The 22,010-nt window shown below is 35.6% G+C and overlaps 2 protein-coding genes across 2 annotated transcripts; both read left to right on the forward strand.

Moving 5' to 3' along the window:
- The first annotated feature begins 2,139 nt into the window (after window positions 1–2,139).
- Window positions 2,140–5,071, forward strand: ICE1 (basic helix-loop-helix (bHLH) DNA-binding superfamily protein). Its single transcript, NM_001319919.1, has 4 exons — window positions 2,140–3,231; window positions 3,688–3,912; window positions 4,555–4,725; window positions 4,988–5,071. Exons 1-4 carry the CDS (start codon window positions 2,140–2,142, stop codon window positions 5,069–5,071), a joined length of 1,572 nt encoding a protein of 523 aa, NP_001306848.1.
- An 824-nt stretch (window positions 5,072–5,895) lies between these two features.
- On the forward strand, window positions 5,896–7,620 carry LOC105630376 (thioredoxin H-type). Its single transcript, XM_012212178.4, has 4 exons — window positions 5,896–6,519; window positions 6,600–6,758; window positions 6,843–6,965; window positions 7,056–7,620. The coding sequence occupies exons 1-4, from the start codon at window positions 6,499–6,501 to the stop codon at window positions 7,191–7,193; spliced, it is 441 nt and encodes a 146-aa protein (XP_012067568.1). The 5' UTR covers window positions 5,896–6,498; the 3' UTR covers window positions 7,194–7,620.
- Window positions 7,621–22,010: the final 14,390 nt, after the last annotated feature.

A 22,010-nucleotide genomic window follows, 5' to 3' on the forward strand; every position in this document is an offset into this window, starting at 1 on the left:
ATTTGTATTTTGCTCCTTGCAACCGACAATTGGGAAATGGGTTGAAGGGAATTCAAATTACTCATATAAGCTATATAAGTAACTTGCATACATGTGTTATATGAGCTATATAAATGATATCGTTAATTAATTATTTAATGTCTAGATTGGAAAACAAGAAAACAAATTATTGGGTTTTGATCAACATCTTTAATTTTTTTGGTGAGTTGCTTTTCATCATAAATTTATAATCAATGGCTTATGGTGATTTCTTTTCTAAAATTATTTTTTGAACTTTCTTCTTCGCATCCCTTCTTCTTTTAATAAAAGAAAATTAAAAAAAAAAAATAAAATTTAAACCTTTTTGCATGTTCACATTAACTCATAGTAAATTTTAAAAAAAAAATAAAATATATCTCAATCTAAAAAATATTATATATTTTGAAGGAGGTGTGGCCCATTTTGAACCTAACAAGACTATATTCCAGTCTCACCCACATTCTCTCATGAATAATTGAATTTGAATGTCAGAATGCTTTCAAGATGAGTAGCAATAAATAAAAAATATGCATATAAATAACAAGAACACAACATTTATGTGACTTCATTAAAAGATGATGGCTTAAACTAGAAGTGTATGTTTCAAACTCTCAATTTGTTTCCATTTGACATGCATGCATTTCAATTTGCATCCTTACACTGTAACATCGTTGCATACACTGCCCTCTTTGCAGATAAATTATTTAAATTAAAAATATTTTTAGTATAAAAACATTTTTCCATGTATTTGTACATTTCGTTATCAAAATACTTAATGATGCCCCAATTGTGAAGCAATTTGAAATTGGGTTTACAAGTTTGAACAGCTAACCTATGAAGTTGCCATCTGATATATGTATGTAGAGAGAGAGAGACCGAGTCTACTGTGATTTTTCCTCCTATGAAATGAAATCTCACCATTAGAATTGTTTCATTGACAAGTCTTCCTTTTGGATTGACGAAACCTATTTATAAATGTATTTGTAATGGACTTCCTGCAAACAATTTAGCAATTACTCTAAATATAAATAAAAATTGAAAATACAAATAAAGTAACGCTCCAAGAGCTCAAAATTTAGAGTCGTCACCGTTGGTGAAATTTATCCGAATATCAACTAGTCCAAATATAGATATCACAAATTATATATATTTCTGAAATAAGTTGTATAATAAATAATATTTCTGAAGTTTTTAAATAATATTTAATGAAATTAATAGTTATTTTTATGAGGTTAATAAAGTTTAAATATAATATAAAATATAAATCATTTGGCAGCTCGATGAAAATTAACAAGTGATTGAAATTTCTATTAACTATCAAATTATAAAACTGAACCAAACACATATAATATAGCTGTCAGATACAAATGAACTATCATCTGAACTAAACACATTTAAGATTATTATTATTATTAGAATGAGCATTAGAATAATTTCATTTATGTAGAACTAAATCAGAGTAAACTGAATAAACCAAAATTTTTTAAAATGAAAATCAAATCAAACCAATTAGTATAAAAAAATGAAACTGAAGTTATATTTGTTTTTATCTATTTTCAAACTGTTCTAGACGTATTTATTGGATTTCAAAAAAATCAATCTGAAAAGAAAAAAAAGATTTCAATTTTTTTATGAAAACAAAAATCATACAATATTTATTAAAAAAAGACCAAAATGAATTAAGTTGATTTAATAATTTTAATTATAATCGCCTACATGTGTTAGCCAATACATAACTTTGATATCATATTTTTACATTAAAAATTATATTTCAATTAGTTTATATTAATGAAAGATATATAATATTAAAGAAAAATTCGTGAAAATAAATAAAATAAATAATCGGAGGCAGCATCAGACACATAGATAAGCCACACAGGCTACGGAGGCAGTTCTCTCCATTCGTTTTAGTAAAAAAAAGTTGTATATATTTATAATAATAATAATAATAATAAGTAATAATAAAAGAAAGTACATAAAAGTTCAAACTTCGAATTTCATTTTCTGTTCATTTCCTATCATAACATGACGCCACTGCTCTAAAAGCTTTACTACCCTCCATAACCGAAGCTTTCTTTCTCTCTTTTCTCTCCACAGCACAACCAAACCAGTCACAGAGACATGGTTCTTGGAGCTAACGGCGTCGTTTGGATGGGAGGAGAAAGAGGAGGAGCAGTGGAGGAAGACGAAGAAGATGTTGTTTCTTCTTGGACTAGGAACCACAGTAAGGATAATGAAGTAGAGCGTAAAGAAGAAGAAGATTTGGGTATTCATGGTTCTCTCTCTACTTTTAAATCTATGCTTGAAACTGATTGGTATATCAATTCTGATATAAACCCATCTCCTCTCCAAAACCACCATGAAATCAGAGACCTTGCTTTTTGCTCTAACCCAACACCAGAAAACCTTCTTTTACAGCCTATGGACTCTTCCTCTTCTTGTTCTCCTTCACAAGCATTTTCTCTCGATCCTTCACAATCACACCATCCTTTTTTGCCCTCTAAATCTTGCTTCTCTTCTCTTCTTAATGTTACTAACCCTTTTGACAATGGGCTCGATTTGGGTTGTGAAAGTGTGTTTCTAAACCAGTTTCAGCAAAATCAAGGTTCCAATTTGATGGATTTTTGTGGGCCTGAGTTTCATGCTTCTCAGTTGCTCTCCGTGCCTGATAATGCTGGAGCTGGCGGGTTTGGTAATGTGGGGCTTGAGGGTTTTGATGGTTCTCCAGGAAATGCTCTGTTTTCAAGCAGAGCTAAGGTCTTGAGGCCACTTGAGATTTTGTCTCAAGTGGGTTCACCACCAACTCTGTTTCAAAAAAGGGCTATGTTAAGACAGAGTGGGGATAAAATTGGGAATTTGGAAATGTCAGGGTTGAGGTATGGAAGAGAAAGTGGAGGGAATTGGGGTGAAATGGAAAAGAAGAGAAAGAAGAGTGAAGAAAGTGAAATTGAGGAAGTGAGTTTTGATGTTTCAGGTTTGAATTATGATTCTGATGAGCAAAATGGAGATGGTAAGGTAGAAGAAAGTGTGAAGAATAATGGTGGAAGCAACTCAAATGCCAATAGCACTGTGACTGGTGGAGGAGGTGGTGGTGATCAAAAGGGGAAGAAAAAGGGAATGCCAGCTAAGAATTTGATGGCTGAGAGAAGGAGAAGAAAGAGACTCAACGATAGGCTCTACATGCTTAGATCTGTTGTCCCCAAGATTAGCAAGGTAAATGGTGGCACATCAGTTCTTTTTCCTTTTTGGTGCTTTATCGCTTAGATTCTTTCGAGTTTGGGTTTTCTGGTGATGCTTTATGTCCTTCATTATTTCATCTATAAATCCTGGTGTTTGAATTCATGGCTCTTGGTCACTAGGTTTAAGTTCTTGCCTACCATGCCGTAGCTTGTATACTTGTATATATCTACAATAGAATTTTAAGAGTCTTGAATAATGTTCTAATTTGATAGTTAACATTTTAGATTTAGATAATTATCCATAGAGAGCCTACAAGTTTAAGAATTTCTATCTAGTTAGTTTAATTTCAAGGCATTTAATTTAACCTCTTTAGATTTAGACTGTGTTTAGAGTTACTTTGTGCAGTGTTATTAGGTGCTTCTGGGCCTTATTATCCTGATTCTTGAACTGAAAAATAATATCCATTGATTAAATTTTTTATGCTTACAGATGGATAGGGCTTCAATACTTGGGGATGCCATTGATTATTTAAAGGAGCTTCTGCAACGGATTAATGATCTTCATAATGAATTGGAGTCGGCCCCTTCTGGCCCTTTGCTACCCCAGTCTACAAGTTTCCACCCTTTGACTCCTACACCTGCCACCCTTCCCTGCCGAGTGAAGGAAGAACTATGCCCCAGCTCATTGCCAAGCCCAAAAAACCAATCTGCAAGGGTAAAATCCTGTCTTCTTGTTACTACAAAGAGGTTCATTTCAGCTTAGTGCTCGATTTTACTGGAAAATAATTATGTTGGTTTAAGTTTCTGATTGTTGCTTGATGCTTTTATTTTAGGGTTTCTATAATGACTTCCACTTAACAGGGATAACTGTCAAAATTTCAGATCACTCCATAAGTTTTTTGCTTGTGATTCATGTGCTGCATATTATTAGTCTTGTCAACATGGCAAAAAGATTAGATTGGAGAGCACTTTTTAATTGAATTTGTACAGTTTCTTCCATATTTTGGCTGTAAGAAGACAAGCCTCTTGTCAGTTTGTGTTTAGAATCATTTTTAGAAACCAAATGACTTGTTTAATCTCTAGAATAGATGTGCTCTTGTTTGTGCGCTTAGGCAAACGATGAACCACGTGCTTAACCTTTTTATGCTTGACATATGCTTCTTTCTAGTGATCAAATACAGTTTAGTCATCCAATCGCAATCTTGAATACTTAGATCTCTTTTAATATTATAAACCACATGGTCTAATGAGGCAGAAGATTCTTACATGTCCATTAGAGAAAGCATTACTCTTCAAAAGTTCCCTGCTTGTGATAAATGAGGAACTTTCAACTCAAAGCATTCTGGGAACTTTGCAGGTGGAAGTTAGGGTAAGGGAAGGAAGAGCAGTCAACATTCACATGTTTTGTGCCCGAAGACCAGGTTTATTACTTTCCACAATGAGGGCTCTGGACAACCTTGGCTTGGATATTCAGCAAGCTGTCATCAGCTGTTTCAATGGGTTTGCACTAGATGTGTTTCGAGCTGAGGTGTGCTTCTTACTCTATCTTCTTGTTTGCTTCAAAGCATTTAAAACATGAACTCCGACATGCCATCTCGGTATATAGCAATATGTTTCTGTTCCAATCTCGACAACCATTGTTGCCTCACACTCGGAAATAGTGATAAGTAGTGTTTTTCTCTTCGTTAATAGCCTGAGGAAGCCAAATTCTGCCTTTTCTGGTTCTTCTTTATTAAGGGTAAATAGATATGGTCGTCGACATATTGATCTTGTCTTTTCTTCTTTATCAGCAATGCAGGGAAGGTCAGGATGTTTTACCAGAGCAAATCAAGGCAGTACTTCTGGATTCAGCTGGTTTTCATGGAATGGTGTAATTCACAGTTTGTAGATGCAATTCATATCACAGATTGTGGCACTAACTGTAGTTCTCTAGCTCCAAGCTATCTGTAAATGGAATTCGCTGCTCAAGTTCCATTGATAAAGAAAGAGCGCTTAACAAGATTATTACTTTCAACAAAATCCTGGTGGGATATCTTTAGGTTGGATAAGTATCAGTAGCAACAGGAAATTTGTTATGTTATCTTCAGTAGTTTTTGGTTTTAGAATAAAAACATCATTTTTTGTTTTCTTTTCTTAATGAGAATTTTTGATGTCTAGAGTTGCTTAGCAATCTTCAAATTTATTGTTGTTGCCTTTGAGGAGAAGCCTATATTGTAGTCTATTTTATCCGCTATAATTTTTAGGGTCTATTTGGCAATATTAGCTAGTTCAATAGTTTGTAGCTGCTTTAATAGCTATTAGTTTAAACAACAAATATTTGATTAGCTAATAAAAATAGTGTCAATTTTGGCTAGCCAACGACAGCTGTCTGAACCGGACGACACGAATGAGCTATTGTCGATTTTGTGGGCTGTTGATTTTGTCAGTCGCCTAGCCCTCTTTCATTTGGGATTTGTTTGGATGAAATTGGAGTTGCGGTTTTTATGTTTTTGGATCCAGTCAAGCATGCTTTACAGCCCCATTGTTTGATCATCATTGTGGATCACGGATCTTATGATCTTGACAAACGGCAGGACACTTCGCACATTCACACGATATGTCGTTTATGAGACTGTTTTGTTCATCAAAAAGCATTATTGCTGTGGCCGATTTTTTTTTCTATATATTCAAACTAATTACGAAGGTCCAAGCAATTGTTGGGAATTTGAAGATTTTAAACCTGAAAGTTAATGGATAAACTAAAAGGATTGCCATCATCCACACAACAACTAGGGAATTGAAACAGACAAGACGAGAATTAAAGAAAAGCTTGACATGAATGGTTGAGAATAATGCCTTTCTTGGGGGAAAACTTGTCAAGTCAAACTTACAGGTTAATTAGTTTAGCTAAGAATATGCAAATTACCGAAAAAAGCAAAAGAAATAGAAAGACAACCAAGTTGGTTAAAAGGGTATTCTTGTACTCGGCATTGGTTAGTTTTTAGAATATTGTTTCTATCCATAAACCTGAAAACGGAAAGTTGAAAAGAAAGCTACTAATTTCCTCTCCTAATAAAGTCAATTCTATATATTCCTATTTCTTTGGTGAATTGTTAGAAGGTATTCAGGTGCTCCTTTCATTCAGTTCTTGCAAACCTTCTATTTCTTGGTTTCTTGCTCAGAAATCTTGAATCTTTCAACCTGTCATTTCTTTCTTGATTCCTAAGGTAACATTTTTAATCTTCTTCTTTTAGTTCTTCAATCTTTTTTCCTTCTTTTATAGGAAGGCACTAGAAATCAATTTCCAGGGTGTGCATAGGCAATGGGACAGTGTTGGAGCCAGGTGAATCTCTTACCAATTAATAGTGCATTTCTTGTCATGTTTTGTAATATTAATTGACAAATCAAACATATTTCTTGCAGGTTAGCATATGTGGCAAGTCTAAGAACAATGGTAATGATGATACTAAGAAAAGTAAAGATACTGGACATGGAGATTGTAGGTGTAAAAATGTTCACCGAATAAATTCCATTCAGAAATGGGAGGAAAAGTTATCGGAAGCCAACAAAGACAACAAGATCGTAAGTTCTAATATGTTTATAATCAACTTTTCTCTGCAAGTACAAATTTCCTTGTCAATTCTCATATAAATGTATTTTTAACAGGTAGTTGTAAATTTTTGTTCATCCTGGTGTTCACCAAGTAAATCCATAGCACCTGCTTATTGTGAGCTTGCTGATAAATATACTTCCCTAGTCTTTTTAAGCGTAGACATTGATGAGCTTGCAGTGAGTACTATTACTAAAAATTTCAATTTTATCTTTCTTAATTTCAAGATTATGGTTTAGTTAATGATCTTTATTTCTTGGGTGATGCAGGAGTTTAGCTCTTCATGGGAAATTAAGTCAACTCCGACATTTTTTTTCCTTAAGGATGGACGACAAGTAGACAAACTTGTGGGAGCAGACAAACCAGAACTTCAGAAAAAGATTGCATCTTTTGTTGGCTCCAAATGAACAATAATACCCGTCTCGAGTTCGAGTTCTTAATCATTTTTGTTTTCCTCATCAGAAAATTTGGCAGGATAGATTGATTTCGCGCCATCATCTTAATCTTGGTGCGCATAAACTGCCCATTTGAGGACTAGAAAAAGCGGTCATTGCAAAAGATTGTAAAGAAATGAGAAAATGTAAATACAACTTGAAGAAGAAAAGGAGCCAAATGTAAAAATGACAAATAGAGAATCAAAATGCTTTGATCATCTTAAGACTAATTGAACAAGAAGACACTATTTAATGAACGGAGATGAAATTAGCAATGGATGGCTGCTAAGGCCTAAATGATTAACAATTTAACAAAATTCCAGTCAATGGTCGCTTGTTATTATTTGTATTCTATTAGTCTAACAAGCAATTAATCAGTTGCCAACTTTATATGATTGTCTATGGCATGCAAATAGCTTGGAGATCAATCTTAGTGCAAAGTGGTTTCCCTTTCAATTTCCCTTTTTTGCAGCATTATAAAACATAAACCTAGCTGCTATTTCTTTTTTTTTTTTTTTTTTGAATAATCAGGAGGTTTAATCCCTCAAGCCATAGAGCGTAAAAGTTTTTAACTCTTACAGCAAAGTGCGCTTTTCAGGGATCGAACTTGTTGATAGCTAATATTTTCTTTTTGGTAATTTCAAGGATGATCAAAGTTTTTCTTTTTTTTTTTTTTTTTTTTATATACCACCGGTATCCGGATCCATTATCAGAGACAATCTAATTTAGCTCGAGATTTAGTCACAGTTATAGCTTCTTGCCCCTCACTATAAATGCGTTTAGTGAGGATCGAATCTAAAAATTCTTTCCCATGCTCCCGGCCTATGTTGCTACCGGTAGATAAAGATAGTCAAAGTTTTAGTGGGTGGTAGAAGAACCTAAACTATATATTGATCGCAAAAGCTGAGCTTAGCAAGTCAAGATGTCTTAATACTTAACAATCTGTAGGGAGGGAAATTGTGGCGCACCTAATGCTATTGCCGTGGCCTGTGGGCGGTTTGGGACCATTTGTCTCCCTATGCAAGACCATTGTCTCAGTCTAGGGATAGGAAAACAACTTTTGATTTAAATAACAACAAATACTTTTTAATCTACAGGTCAATATTTTGAATTCTTTATTTTTTTCTGAATCAAAATTGCTCCTTTAGTTGTGGTATTGATATAATTACAGTTATTTTTTATATATTTATGCTCGCGTTCTATATATTTTTTTAAATATAATAATAAAATATTAATTACATTTCATTACAATACATTTTTCATTATATTACGCTACGCGTATAACCATATATAAAAATGATTTCAATTTTTTAATCCCACGCTATATATCATAATTCATTTATTGATGGTGACTCATCTTAGCAATAAAAAAGACAAGTTATTTTGATAAGATAGTCCCCGATATGGATAATTGAATATTTGTGTGAATGGCCATTTAGCATCCGTACGATAGTGATGTTTTTTAAAAAACTTATATTATTTTAGTATTTAAAAATTAATAATTTTAAAAATAATTTCACCACTACCAAATTAAAATTCGTTAGTTAAGTATTAATTTTTTTTGATTAAATATTTAAATAAAATATTAATATTTGATTGCAAAATAAAACTGTGGCACTCATTACTTAAAAAAAATTAATTTTATTTACTCAATGACTTGGATACTGATAGTATGCAATTTAATTTTTGTTATCAAAAGCTTAAATCTAACCTTGCACAAAACATAAATTTGCACCTGAACTTTAAAAAATTAACCCAACGGCACCCCATGTTTGCAGGTAACCAGTTATGCACCTCAAAACTTTTTTTTTTTTTTCCCGTATCAATATTGCACCTTTCTACGCTGGTAGAAGCACATGAATTCACTTCCGTTGAGTTGGATTAGTTAACGAAGAATGAGGCCCACCTAACTAGCCACATCAGATAATTTGAATAATTTTTTTTCTTCCGTTTGATGAAGAAACAACTGTTGGGGAGGTAAACCCATGTCTGAGCGAGGAAAGATAAAAACACAAGCTTGAAGAAAAATTGTCTCACATAAACAAAAGCAGACACATTTTGTCGTTGAGATAAGAGAGAAGATTAGGGTTTTTGAGTGTGAGAGTGCGAATCTAGTAATGAGCAGTTGCAACACTGGAAAGAGATTTGCTAAAGCTTGAAGCGAAGGAGAAGCCATTTCTATTAACATGTAAGTAGTCGATTTCTTTTGTGAAAAACTCATCTGAGTTGTGCTATTTGCTTTATTTTTCATCTGTTTTTGCAAAAATGAAGTGGCAATCGTCCTTTTAATCTATTTTTGGATTTTTGTCTTGTTTAGAAAAAAATATTGATTTAGTTGCATGAAGGTTTTTTCGTTATTAGAATAATGAAAGAAGGGTTATTTTGAGATTGTATTTGTTTTCCTCATTATGATATATACGTGATTTATGAATCTGGGAATATAGTGTTTAGGGCTAAATGAATATTTATTCTCTATTTGCAGAATGGTTGAGAAGATAATTCATCTTAGATGGTTTCATGGTGGACACTTTGAAATAGAGCCTTATATGAGATATCTTGGTGACATTGTCACAGTGGAAGAAAATGTGGACAGTGATAGAGTTTCACATGTGGACCTTTTAGGAAGGGCAAAGGTTTGGGTTATGAGCATATTAGTCAATTGTACTGCAGAAGCCTCATTGCTAGAGAAACTGAAGTTTTCTCTTTACTCAATACTGATGCTGATGTAATGTTTCATTTGGAGTTTGTGGAAAATGGGGATATAGTGGAGTTATTTATCGAGCATGTAGTTGACCTACCAAATGTTGTTCATGTAACATCCCTTCTCGGTCCACCCGTAAATCCGAATGAACCGAACCGAGATGCTACAAACTGGTTGACTTTATGGCCTGTCATGCTGATATCATAATGGATACTGACTATTATATCATGCTGATGCTGTTTACAGTATTAATGTAATTAATATTTACAAGACATTATACTAGTTTGCAAAATGAAATGGCCCAACTGTGTGCCCTGTACATGCCATGATAAGGATATACAGAATCAAAATATCAAAATGAGTAGCTACCCTGAAGACTGGGTCTTCCAAAGATGAACTGCAGCAGTTGTCAGCTGACTCTCTACTGTCCAGTCCCAAAACCTACGAGTTAAACAAGTAACTCGCTGAGCAAATAAAGCTCAGTGGATATCTCAACATAGAAAGAAACAATTAAACACATACATGTGTAGAAAGAACCATGTAAACACATATGGCACATATAAGCACACATATCATGATACTTTCATTTTACCTTGATGATCTTTCTTGCTGTTTATTATACTGTATGATTCATGCAATGTTAAGTCAAGATATCTGTATGGCTCCATAAGGTTATAGTGAAACCGAAGTGATAAGAAAAACTGTATGAAACTGGATGAATACTGTATGACTTGGCTGCTATGGCCCATGTATAATCATATCCACTCAACGGCCTGTAGCCGGAGTACCAAACTGTATGGGGTGCAGATCTGCTATCCTATGTCGTGACATAGCCTTATCTACGTGGTTTCTACCTAACCTCAATGGAGCATAATATTGGTATGTCAATAGTATAAAACAAAAGCATATTAACATTTCCATAACTTCATAAACCATATTGTTTACCTTGTTTCACATCATTTGCATAACAAGACAAAAGAATTTGGAGAAAATTCTATATCTCTTCATGCTTCTGTATCATATACATTTATACAAGAGATAGCCTACAATATTCCTAAATTTAAGCACATCACATCCTATATTTACATCCCCAATAAATCCCCAGATTACAGCTATTAAATACCAGAATTATAGCAAATTAGTAAAGATATATACAATAATTACAGCTGATATTGACTCATTATACAGCTGTTATTGACACCCCCCCTCAAATTGATGCTGGTGAATCAAGCAGCATCAATTTGTTTACGAAAAATTGATGTCGAGCAGCAGTGAGGGGCTTGGTCAGGATATCGGCGATCTGCTGTGTTGTAGAAATATATGGGAGGCTGATTACATTATTATCAAAACATTCTCGGATTGAATGACAGTCTATTTCAATGTGTTTGGTGCGCTCATGGTAGATTGGATTAGCGACAATCTGGATGGCACTAGTATTATCCGCATGAAGAGGAGTTGACCCAGCTTGAGTATAACCCAATTCAGATAACAAACCACGCAACCATATTATTTCTGAGCATGTTGCAGACATTGCCCTATATTCCGCTTCAGTGGAAGACTTGGAGACTCTGTCTTGTTTCTTGCATTTCCAAGAAATTAGAGCTTCACCTAAATATACACACCACCCGATTGTAGACCGACGAGTATCCGGGCAACCCGCCCAATCAGAGTCACTATAAGCAGCAAGAGTAAGGGAAGAGTTAGCTGGAAAAAATAGACCACGATGTGGAGTTCCATGCAAGTACCGAATTATGCGTTTCACAGCAACCATATGTAAGTGGCGTGGAGATGCCATGAATTGACTCATCAAATTGACAGCAAAAGAGATATCTGGTCTTGTTATTGTCAAGTAGATAAGACTTCCAACAAGGCGCCGATATAATGTAGGATCCTGTAGAAGTTCACCCTCCTCTTTACGAAATTTGACATTAACTTCCATAGGAGTATCCACTGGTTTTGTGTTTGTTAACCCAGCCAAGTGAATTAGTTCTTGAATGTACTTGTGTTGATTTACAAAGATTCCCTTGGAGCTTCTGAGAACTTCTAATCCCAGGAAATAAGTAAGAGACCCTAGATCTTTCATGTGAAATGAAGCAGTTAAAGATGATTTCAATTGTTGAATGCAAACAGTATCACTACCAGTGATTAAAACATCATCCACATATACAAGTAATATAACTATGCCTTGAGTTGTCTTTTGGAAAAATAAAGAAGGATCATATTGACTCTGTTGGAAGGAGAGATCAAGCAAAGTTTGACGAAATTTTGCAAACCAGGCACGAGGGGCTTGCTTCAACCCATACAAAGAACGTTGCAGATGACATACCTCATTTGGACCAGTTTGCAATCCCTGTGGCGGACGCATAAAAACATTTTCTTTAAGATCCCCGTGAAGAAAGGCATTCTTAACATCCATTTGATGTATAAGCCAGTCTTGAGAAGTTGCAATAGCCAAAATTGTACGAACTGTAGTCATTTTCGCGACCGGAGCAAATGTTTCGTCATAGTCAATCCCATATTCCTGGCGATTTCCTAGCGCTACCAGACGAGCTTTACAACGTTCAAAAGAACCATCTGCTTTCAATTTGACAGTAAAAACCCATTTGGAACCAATGGGAGTGATTTCTGGTGGACACGGTTTAAGTTGCCAAGTCTGATTCTCTGCCAGAGCATCCAGTTCATCTTGAATAGCTTTCTTCCAACAATCAGATTTAATTGCTTCTGAATATGACTTTGGTATGGCAATAGAAGACAAAGTAGCAACCATGGATGTATGAGATTTATTTTTTCTTTCTGGAGAGAAACCGTACATGTCTGGGGCTCTGATGGCTCGAGCAGATCTTCTAAGTGGTGGAGGTGCAATGTCGGGCTCAGGTGGCAGAGGGGACCCAGGCGAAGCTTCAAGTGCCATTACTGTTGATGGGGTATCAGATTGTTGTGGAATTTGTCTATGAACAGGTCTTCTAGTATACACAATCCCAGGATGAAATCGGGTTATTGGAAGAGAAGAGTTGGAAGGTGAGTCATTGAAGTTGTCTTCAAAAGATGGAAGCAGTGTATAAGAAGAGGTATTGGATGAGCCTTCAAAGGAAGAGTAAAATTTTTTGGTATCTAAAAAAATGACATTACGAGAAATACGAATCCGTTGGGTGGTTGGATCAAAACACTGAAAACCCTTTTGATTTGGTGCGTAGCCAAGAAAGACACATTTTATTGATTGTGGGGAAAGCTTGGTTCGTTCGTGAGGTGGTAGAAGGACAAAACATACACATCCAAAAGGATGTAAATGTTTATAATTTGTTATGGTTTTATGAAGCAAAAAATATGGTGTTTGATTATTGAGAGTCTGCGAGGGAAGTCGATTTATGAGATGTACGGCAGTGGATAAGGCTTCAACCCAAAATTTTGGTGGAACAAATGATTCAATGAGCAAAGTTCGAACCACATCAAGTAAATGGCGATTTTTTTGCTCAGCCACACCATTTTGCTGAGGGGTATATGGACAACTTCGTTGAGATAGAATCCCTTTTGATTGAAGAAAAACTTGGAATTTTTGTGACATGTATTCCCCACCCGAATCAGAACGCAAGATTTTGATAGTCTTAGAATACTGATTTTCGATTAAGGCTAAAAATTTTTGGAAAACATCAAAGACCTCTGATTTTTGTCGCAAAAAATAGATCCAAGTGAAGCGACTGTAATCATCAATGAACGTTACAAAATATTTGTAATGATTATGAGAAATAACAGGTGAAATTCCCCAAACATCACTATGGATTAAATCAAAAGATTCATTTTTATGAGTAGCATGAGATGGAAAAGGTAAGGTTTTGCTTTTACCCATTTTGCAACTAGAACAATTAAAATCAATATTTTTAGACAAGGTTTTAGTTCCCAATACACCAGACTTAAACAAAAGAGAAATAGTCTTATCATTAGGATGACCCAACTTCGTATGCCATAAGTGATATTCATCTTGAACTGAAGTAGTTAGAAAAGAAGACACACTTTGAAGCTTGGTCGGTTCATGGATATTAAGAGGAAACAATCTGCCCCATTTAGGTCCCTTTGCCACCGTTTTCCCTGTCATTACCTCCTGCACAACACAACCAGAGGGAGAAAAAATGACTTCACAATTATTCTCCACTATTTGTCCAACAGATAATAAATTTGTAGTGATTTTAGGAGCAATAAAAACATTCTTCAGAAAAGGAGAGGAAGAAATATCACCAGTAGCCATAATGGGAACATGATTCCCACTAGCAGTCTCGATTTTCAAGTGCCCATCATATTTTTTAATGTTACACAGATTGTCAAGTGATGGAGTCATGTGATTTGATGCAGCTGAATCACGAAGCCAGATTTTAGAGAGGGATTTGTTTTTACCCGTAATTCCAAGTGCAGAAAGAGCTGAAATGACTATTTGTTGAACTGCCTCTTGAGTAAGTACAGGAACAGCTTGTTGAGAAGCATTATTCGATGTTGATGCCGCCAAATGATTGGTTGTTGAAGCATGCAAAGCCTGAGATGTACGAGTCTGGGGACGCTTTCTACACTCTGAAATAATATGTCCCTTAGTTTTGCAATAGTTGTAAAATTTTTGGGAACATTGACTTGCAATATGACCAAATCCTTTGCAGCTGTAACATTGGACTCCAACCAGGTTCCGAGTTTTGGTTTGTGCTGCATACGCAACATTGAGAACATTGGATGAGCTGCCTTGCTGTTCTAAGGCATGCTGCGTCTTTTGACGTTGTTCCTCCCTAAGCAATTCACTCAAACAATCATCCAAAGATGGAATGTTAGTCCTAGCCAACAAATTGGATCTGACAATCTCAAATTCAGATCTGAGATTCATCAAAAAACGATCTCTTTGACTAGTTTGATGAAGGTTTATGACTGTCTCCAAAGATGCTTCAGGAATAGAAGCATATAAAATCTCAGTATATTCAGTCCACAAAGCAACAAAACCCGAATAATATTCCTGGATTGACAAATTTTCCTGCGTGTAAGTGGACACATCTTGCTCCAGTTGAAACCGCCTAGCTGAATTATCTTGAGCATACACTTTTTTAAGATACTCCCACATCGCTTTCACTGTTTTGAATGGTCTGAGGTTGGCAGCAATGGAAGGATCCATTGTTTGCAACAACCAGCTTTTCACACGAGCATCTTTTGTTTCCCATTCAGCTATTTTAGTTGAATCCGTCGGCTTACTAGTCGAACCATCAACAAGTCCCCATAAGTCTTTTCCCTGAACATAAATCTTGAATTGAAATTCCCAAGCAAAGTAATTCTTGCCTGTGAATTTGATGCAAGCAACAACGTCAGATTTTTCCATGATTAGAAAACCAAGATGATATGAAAAAAGGGGAAAAAAAAAAAACAACACAAGATGAGAACTATCTCAGACGAGAAAACACAAGAGAGGTATCTCGTAAGGCTCTGATACCATAACAAGACAAAAGAATTTGGAGAAAATTCTGTATCTCTTCATGCTTCTGTATCATATACATTTATACAAGAGATAGCCTACAATATTCCTAAATTTAAGCACATCACATCCCATATTTACATCCCCAATAAATCCCCAGATTACAGCTATTAAATACCAGAATTATAGCAAATTAGTAAAGATATATACAATAATTACAGCTGATATTGACTCACTATACAGTTGTTATTGACATTGCATGCTTGCATGTTGTTTTGATACATTTTCTCATGTTGTCTTTTTGTTTTAAAATGATTGGAGGCATACAAGTTGAGCAAAGGAATACAATTGCATAGAAAATGAAGTCCAAAAGAGCATCAGAACACAATTCGCGAGCGTGCCATGCAAAGTCGCGAGCGCGAGAAACACACAAGAGGGTCAGAGAGTTTACAGGCTAAATTCACGAGTGCACAATGAAATTCGCGAGCGCGAGAAGTGCAAAATGAGAGTCAGAGAGTTTACAGGCACAATTCGCGAGCGCGCAATGAAATTCGCGAGCGCACGTCGTGTTTTCCAGCCTGCGCAGTCTGTACTCTTTTGGTCATATCTCTCAATCTATAACTCCGATTTAGGTGATTCAAAAACCCATGGAAAGCTAACACATAGAGGAACAAATAATGCTTCTATGCCACTACCTAATTCCATCGTTAAATAGGGTCAAAATCAAGGGGAAGTTACTGGTAAATTTTCCAGCAAAACCTGTTTCAGCATAAACTCACTATCTACTTCATTTATTCAGTTCATCCCATGCTTTCTCACCATTTCCAGTCCTCTCACTCAACATTAAGCAACATATTGTCTCATTAGCAACACACCACACAAGTTCTCATGCAAAGAAAATGGTAAATGACAAGAGATATCAGACCTTCACTCCAAAAGCTTGAGCTCTTCTTAGCTTCCTTTTTCTACTACCTTTGAACTCACTTCACCTAGAAATAAGAATTCTTATGAATTATCTATAATATAACTCAATTAGAGGTTGAATAACATAGAGCTTCAAGAAATTCTACTTACTTGGAGAAAATAAAGGTTGCCTTAATGCTTAACTACCATGAAAATGAATGGAGAAAGGAAGGGAAAGGAAGGAGATGAGGAAGATGAAGATAAAGATGAAAATGGGAAAGTGAAATGGTAATCACGGGTAGGCCATCAAAATATCAATGCATTTTATGTGAAACTTACCAAATGGTACCTCAATTGTCAACGGGTTACAACTTAATACCCAAGCTTTATATTTTGATGCAAGCAAGTCCTAAACTTTGATCTTTTTACTTCATGCAAATAAATACACTTCTAATCCCATTCTACCCCAACCGGGTTTGGTTCAGCCCGACTCAACTCACCTCTATGAAATGACTCGACTCAATAGGATGTCACAGTTCAAGTTAATGATGCACTATTAATGAATGTGGCCTGGGATGAAAATCGATTAGGGGAACGGGCAAATATGGAAAATGAAAATCTATTAGGGGAAGGGGCAAATGACAAAAGGAAAAATATTGGTGGGGAAGGGGCTAATGTGCAAATGGGTAACAGTGAAGGAGCAGACTGTGAAAGGACTAATGTGCAAGTGGGTAACACTAAAGGGCCAGATTGTGAAAGGGGTCATGTGAAATTTCCTAGTGTTGGTTCTAGATTTAAACCTAGTGTAGATGAAGGGGGTGAGGGGGATATTGAGAGTGGCAGCTCCTCCACTAAAAGTCAAGAAGAAAGAAGCTCTGATATATATAGTGATTATGAAGCTGAAGTTGAAGAAGATGGGGTTGATGGAGATTTTGAAGGTGATGTAAGTGATGTGGATGAAGAATTAAAGGAAGCTAGAAAGAGAGTTAAGAATTATACTAGAAGAGCTAGGGCAAGGCTAGAGGAGGAGGTTCAAGATGTTCCATTAGGTGAAGCAGGACCTGATTTTGGTTTTACTGGAGAGGATAGTTTGAATAATAAGTTCAAAGGTGTAACTGGTGGAGGAAAGCCTTACATTGATTCTTCTGATCCTTAGAGAAGTCAGTGATGATGAACATGGTAGTGGAGATGATATTTCATCAATCAATAGGAGAGAAAGGAAAACCCACTATGATCCAACATCTGTTGTGCCATATTGGGAGCTTCGTATGATTTTTGAGTCCGTGGATCAATTTAATTAGGAAAGCCTTAGCTAAGTATGGTGTGGTAAGGGGTAGATCTAACTATAAGACCAAATGAGCCAAAGAGGGTTAGAGCTAAGTTTAGGAAAGGCTGTCCATGGTTGTTGTTTGGTAGCAAAGAAAGTAGCACAAAAAATTTTCTGATAAAAACCTATAACCCAAACCATACATGTTATAGAACCAATAGAAATAAGTTATGCACCTCTAGCTTCATAGGTAGGCATTTTAGAGACATAATTGTATCTCAACCTAGTATAAAAATTAGGGAAATACAAGCTTTGTGTAAGGAGCACCTGAATGTTTACATTGGTAAAAAAAATTGCAAGAAGATCTAAGATAAAAGCACTAGGGGCTATAATGGGGGACTACAAAGTTGTATTTGCTAGACTGCATGATTATGCAGATGAAATTAGGACTTCTAATCTTGGATCAGCTTGCTTTGCAAAGTGCAAAAGGCTTGATAGGGGGTTCAACAATTCAAAAGGTTCTATATGTGTTTGCATGCTTGAGCACAAGGTTTCATTGAAGGATGTAGGCCAATATTTAACTTGCATGGCTGTTTTCTTAAAGGGCTATGTGGAGGTCAGTTACTTACTGTAGTGACAAAGGATGGAAACAATCAGATATTTCCAATAGCATGGGTTGTAGTGGAGGTGGAGAACACAAAAAATTGGCTTTGATTCATCTCAACTCTGAAGCAGGACCTTGGCATACCACTGGCTCAGGTTGGACTGTCATGACAGACATGCAAAAGGTAAGATCTTTCCTTAAATTTTTTTGCTTGTTTGAATATAATACATATTTTCCATAGTTTAGTAGTGATATTTAATTTTTGCAATCATATGCAGATTTTTTCATCAATTTCTTTACCAACTTTGTATTAGGGACTTGATAAAGCTACAAGAGCTGTGAGAGTTGGAGCACATAATGTGTGCCAGACACATATGGACTAATTGGAATGAGAAATGGAAGGGTGAAGAAAATTTTGGGAGGTGGCAAAAGCACCCTTGGAGATGATGTTGAAGGATAAATTGAAAGAGATGGGTGCTCTTAGGAACGAAATTATAGATGATTTGTTGTACTATAATCATAATACTTGGTGTAGGGCTTTCTTTAATTACACCTCTGAGTGTGATACTGTTGAGAATAACATGTGAGAGACTTTCAATGGTTGGATTCTGAGTGCTAGGATAAAGTCAATCATCATAATGATGGAAGAAATAAGAACACAAGTAATGGAGAGGATAAGGGTGATGAGAGATTTTGCTAGTACATGGATATGTGACATATCCCCCAAAGCTATGGAGAAATTGGAGATGAATAAAATGTTGTCAATGCATTATCGATACTGGTTTTGAGATAGTTGAGGGAGAGTACAAGCATATTGTGTGTTTGAGGAAGATGAGTTGCTCTTGCAGGTCATAGGAACTCAAAGGAATCTATTTTTCATAGGAAAATGACTCCTGAAGATTTTATAGCAATTTGGTATAGGAAGGATCAATATTTGAAAGCTTACAAGTATAGCATTCAACCTGTTAGAGGCATGAAGCTTTGGCCTGAGACAACCAATCCTGTGATTTTACCCCCTACCTAGACAAGCTAAACCTGACAGAAAGAAGATAAACAGAAGAAGGGATAAAGATAAGCCTAGGAAAAAATTTAGGAAAATTTTGAAAAAAGGTGTTTCTATGACATGTGGGTTATATAAAGAATCAGGTCACAATAAGAGAAGATGCCCACGACAAAGACCCTCTTCAAGTCAGGGTATAATTTTTAGAGCTTTTTTTCATTTATGTTGTGAATTGCCATAATGTGTATAATGAAAGTGTTATTAATGATAATCATGTGCAATTGGAAATGTGACAACAGATTGGAAGTTAATCACAACCCCAACCCAACCAGTAGTCATGTGCAATGGGTAGCACAAGTGTTCCACCCATCTCCACTCCAACAGGCCAGTATTCAACTTTGATATTTGTTCCCTGAGTTATGCTTTTTTTACTAATGAATCTATGTTTAAACAACATTATAATGTGAATGTTTGTTATTCCTTGACTCAATTTTGAATCCTTTATAAAAACTTATTTTTATTGTAGCTATAAGAACACTAAGATCAGGCCAAAGGGGTGCTACAACACCATTTAATGCTTCTCTTGCCTCTGTGAGTGAAAGAGCAACTGTAACACCATTTCATGCTTCTCCTACCTCTGTGAGTCAAAGAGCAACTTGAACACCATTTAAAGCTTTTCTTGCTTTCAGTGAATCAAGAAATCTAACACATGTAGTTGGAGGAAGAGGACGAGGCAGAGGAGGTCCAATTTAGGGTAATGTCATACCAGCTGTACCACCAATTACTGGCATGACCACTGGTGTACTACCATCTTCAAGTGCTTCTCCTGTTAGGGGAAGAGGAAGAGGAAGGGGTAGGGGTAGGGGAAGGGGAGCTTCTGTGTGCCCACCTATTGTAGCACCAACTAAGAGGTATACTGGAGAAATATTGGCCTCTTCTGCTAAGAGACAAGCTACTCAAAGAGGGATTGGTGTTTACATTAATGAGGCTATTGGCATGATTATATATCATGTATTACCCTTTGTGAATGTCTTTATATTTTTTACATTGAATCTTTTTTGTTAAAACCAAACTCAGTGATGCTTTGTGAATGTATTTAATTGTCGAAATATTTGTTATTTGTTGAATTTCAGTCATCCATCATTGCTTTAAGAATATCACCAACCCAACTCAGTTGAAAAGCTCTACTACTGTTACTGGTGATCTTGGCTTCAAACCTCTATGTCTCAAATGGAAGGGTAAGAATGTTGTGTTTAAGGCAACTCCAGCAGCAGAGGTTTGATCTACAAAGGCAAAGAGATTTGGAGTCACAAGCTAGACAGTCAACATTAATAAATCCTTCAACCCAAGCTTCACATACTAGTATCATATCAAGTTAGTGAAGTGGTAATACTTGAGAATGCTAGAAATTTTTTGGAGAACCATGAATGAAACATTTATGCCTTATGCTAATATTTATTTTGCTGTGTAATTGTGGAAACTGGATCCAATGCTTTTTTTTATACCATTGGCATCATGTTATTTGTTGAATTTCAATCATCCATCAATACTGCTTCAAGGGTTATCACCAACCCAACTTAGTTGAAAAGCTCTGCTACTGTCACCTGTGATCTTGGCTTCAAACCTCTAAGTCTCAAATGGAAGGGTAAGAATGGTGTGACTGCAAGGCAACTCTAGCAGCAGAGGTTTGATTTATAAAGGCAAAGAGATTTGGAGTCACAGGCTAGACTGTCAGCACCAATAAATACTTCAAGCCAAGCTTCACATACAAGTAGCAGATCAACTTAGTGAACTGACAATACTTGAGAATGCTAGAAACTTTTTAGAGAACTATGAATGAAATATTTGTGCATTTTGTTAATATTTATTTTGCTGTGTAATTGTGGAAACTGGATCCAATACTTATTTCGACCACTGACATTATGTAGTTGCTGTTTAGAGAGAATTAATATTATTGTCATTTTCTCATAAATGTTGAACAATGTAGTTTTTCTCAGTAATGGAACTTAATTTCCTTTCCATTTATTTGGCCTGTTTTGGATTTCAGCTTCTTTTTATATTAATGTATTACAAACACATATACGAATTGAGTAGGGTCATTTAAGCATAAAGCAATTGATATATATACGAATTGAGTAGGGTTATTTAAACATAAAGCAATTGACATAGAGAAGATTGCCAGCAACATGCAACATTTCATTTCTATTCAATTTGAATTGATTCAACATTTACAAAGCAAAATCAAAACATTAGCACACCAACAACATCACACTGTCACTCTCTACAATGCAGTTAAAAAAAGACCCAAAATTTGGTGCTACAATACAAACCACAGTACAAAAAAGAAAAAAAAGAAAACAAAGACAAATCCTGCAACTAAGCTCCCCTAAACACTTCCTTAATAGTTAGAACAACAAAAATAACACAAACCCCAATAACCAGCTTCCACCAAATCGCATTATGCCTATTACTCATGTCTTCGCTTTCTTTGATTCTTCTCAGCAATCCCATTATAACATGTTTAGCATGATTTGGCATCGGTGATCATCCCATTGAAAGAAATTGCATTCACCACGCATCTACAATCAACAAAGCACAACAATGTTAAACCAAATTCAAAGAAAACTAAACAAATATATCAAATTTAACAAACCCTAAATTTCTTGCATCCATAAAATCGTCCGCTCGATTTTTTCGCGTCTGTCCAAGACACCTTCAACACTGCTGCTTCACCACAATAGCAATTAGGCATAATATAGTCAACTGGTATATCCATTCTTATCCAAATAGCATATAGTCCTTTCTGTGATCAATTGGAATAGAGACTTCAAAGATAGAGAAAAAAAATTCCTCTTTCCCTCAATTTATTGAAAGAGACAGA

This window comes from Jatropha curcas, chromosome 1 (assembly GCF_041381405.1).
Source record: "Jatropha curcas cultivar XTBG-Jc1 chromosome 1, XTBG_Jcur_1.0, whole genome shotgun sequence".
Taxonomy (NCBI): Eukaryota; Viridiplantae; Streptophyta; class Magnoliopsida; order Malpighiales; family Euphorbiaceae; genus Jatropha; species Jatropha curcas.

Excerpts from the sequence above, each read along its gene's own strand:
- ICE1 (NM_001319919.1), top strand. The coding sequence starts at position 2,140 with ATGGTTCTTGGAGCTAACGGCGTCGTTTGGATGGGAGGAGAAAGAGGA. Across the intron at positions 3,913-4,554 it reads CAAAAAACCAATCTGCAAGG|GTGGAAGTTAGGGTAAGGGA; the intron begins GTAAAATCCTGT and ends GGAACTTTGCAG. Across the intron at positions 4,726-4,987 it reads TAGATGTGTTTCGAGCTGAG|CAATGCAGGGAAGGTCAGGA; the intron begins GTGTGCTTCTTA and ends CTTCTTTATCAG.
- LOC105630376 (XM_012212178.4), top strand. The coding sequence starts at position 6,499 with ATGGGACAGTGTTGGAGCCAG. Across the intron at positions 6,520-6,599 it reads TGGGACAGTGTTGGAGCCAG|GTTAGCATATGTGGCAAGTC; the intron begins GTGAATCTCTTA and ends TATTTCTTGCAG. Across the intron at positions 6,966-7,055 it reads TAGACATTGATGAGCTTGCA|GAGTTTAGCTCTTCATGGGA; the intron begins GTGAGTACTATT and ends TGGGTGATGCAG.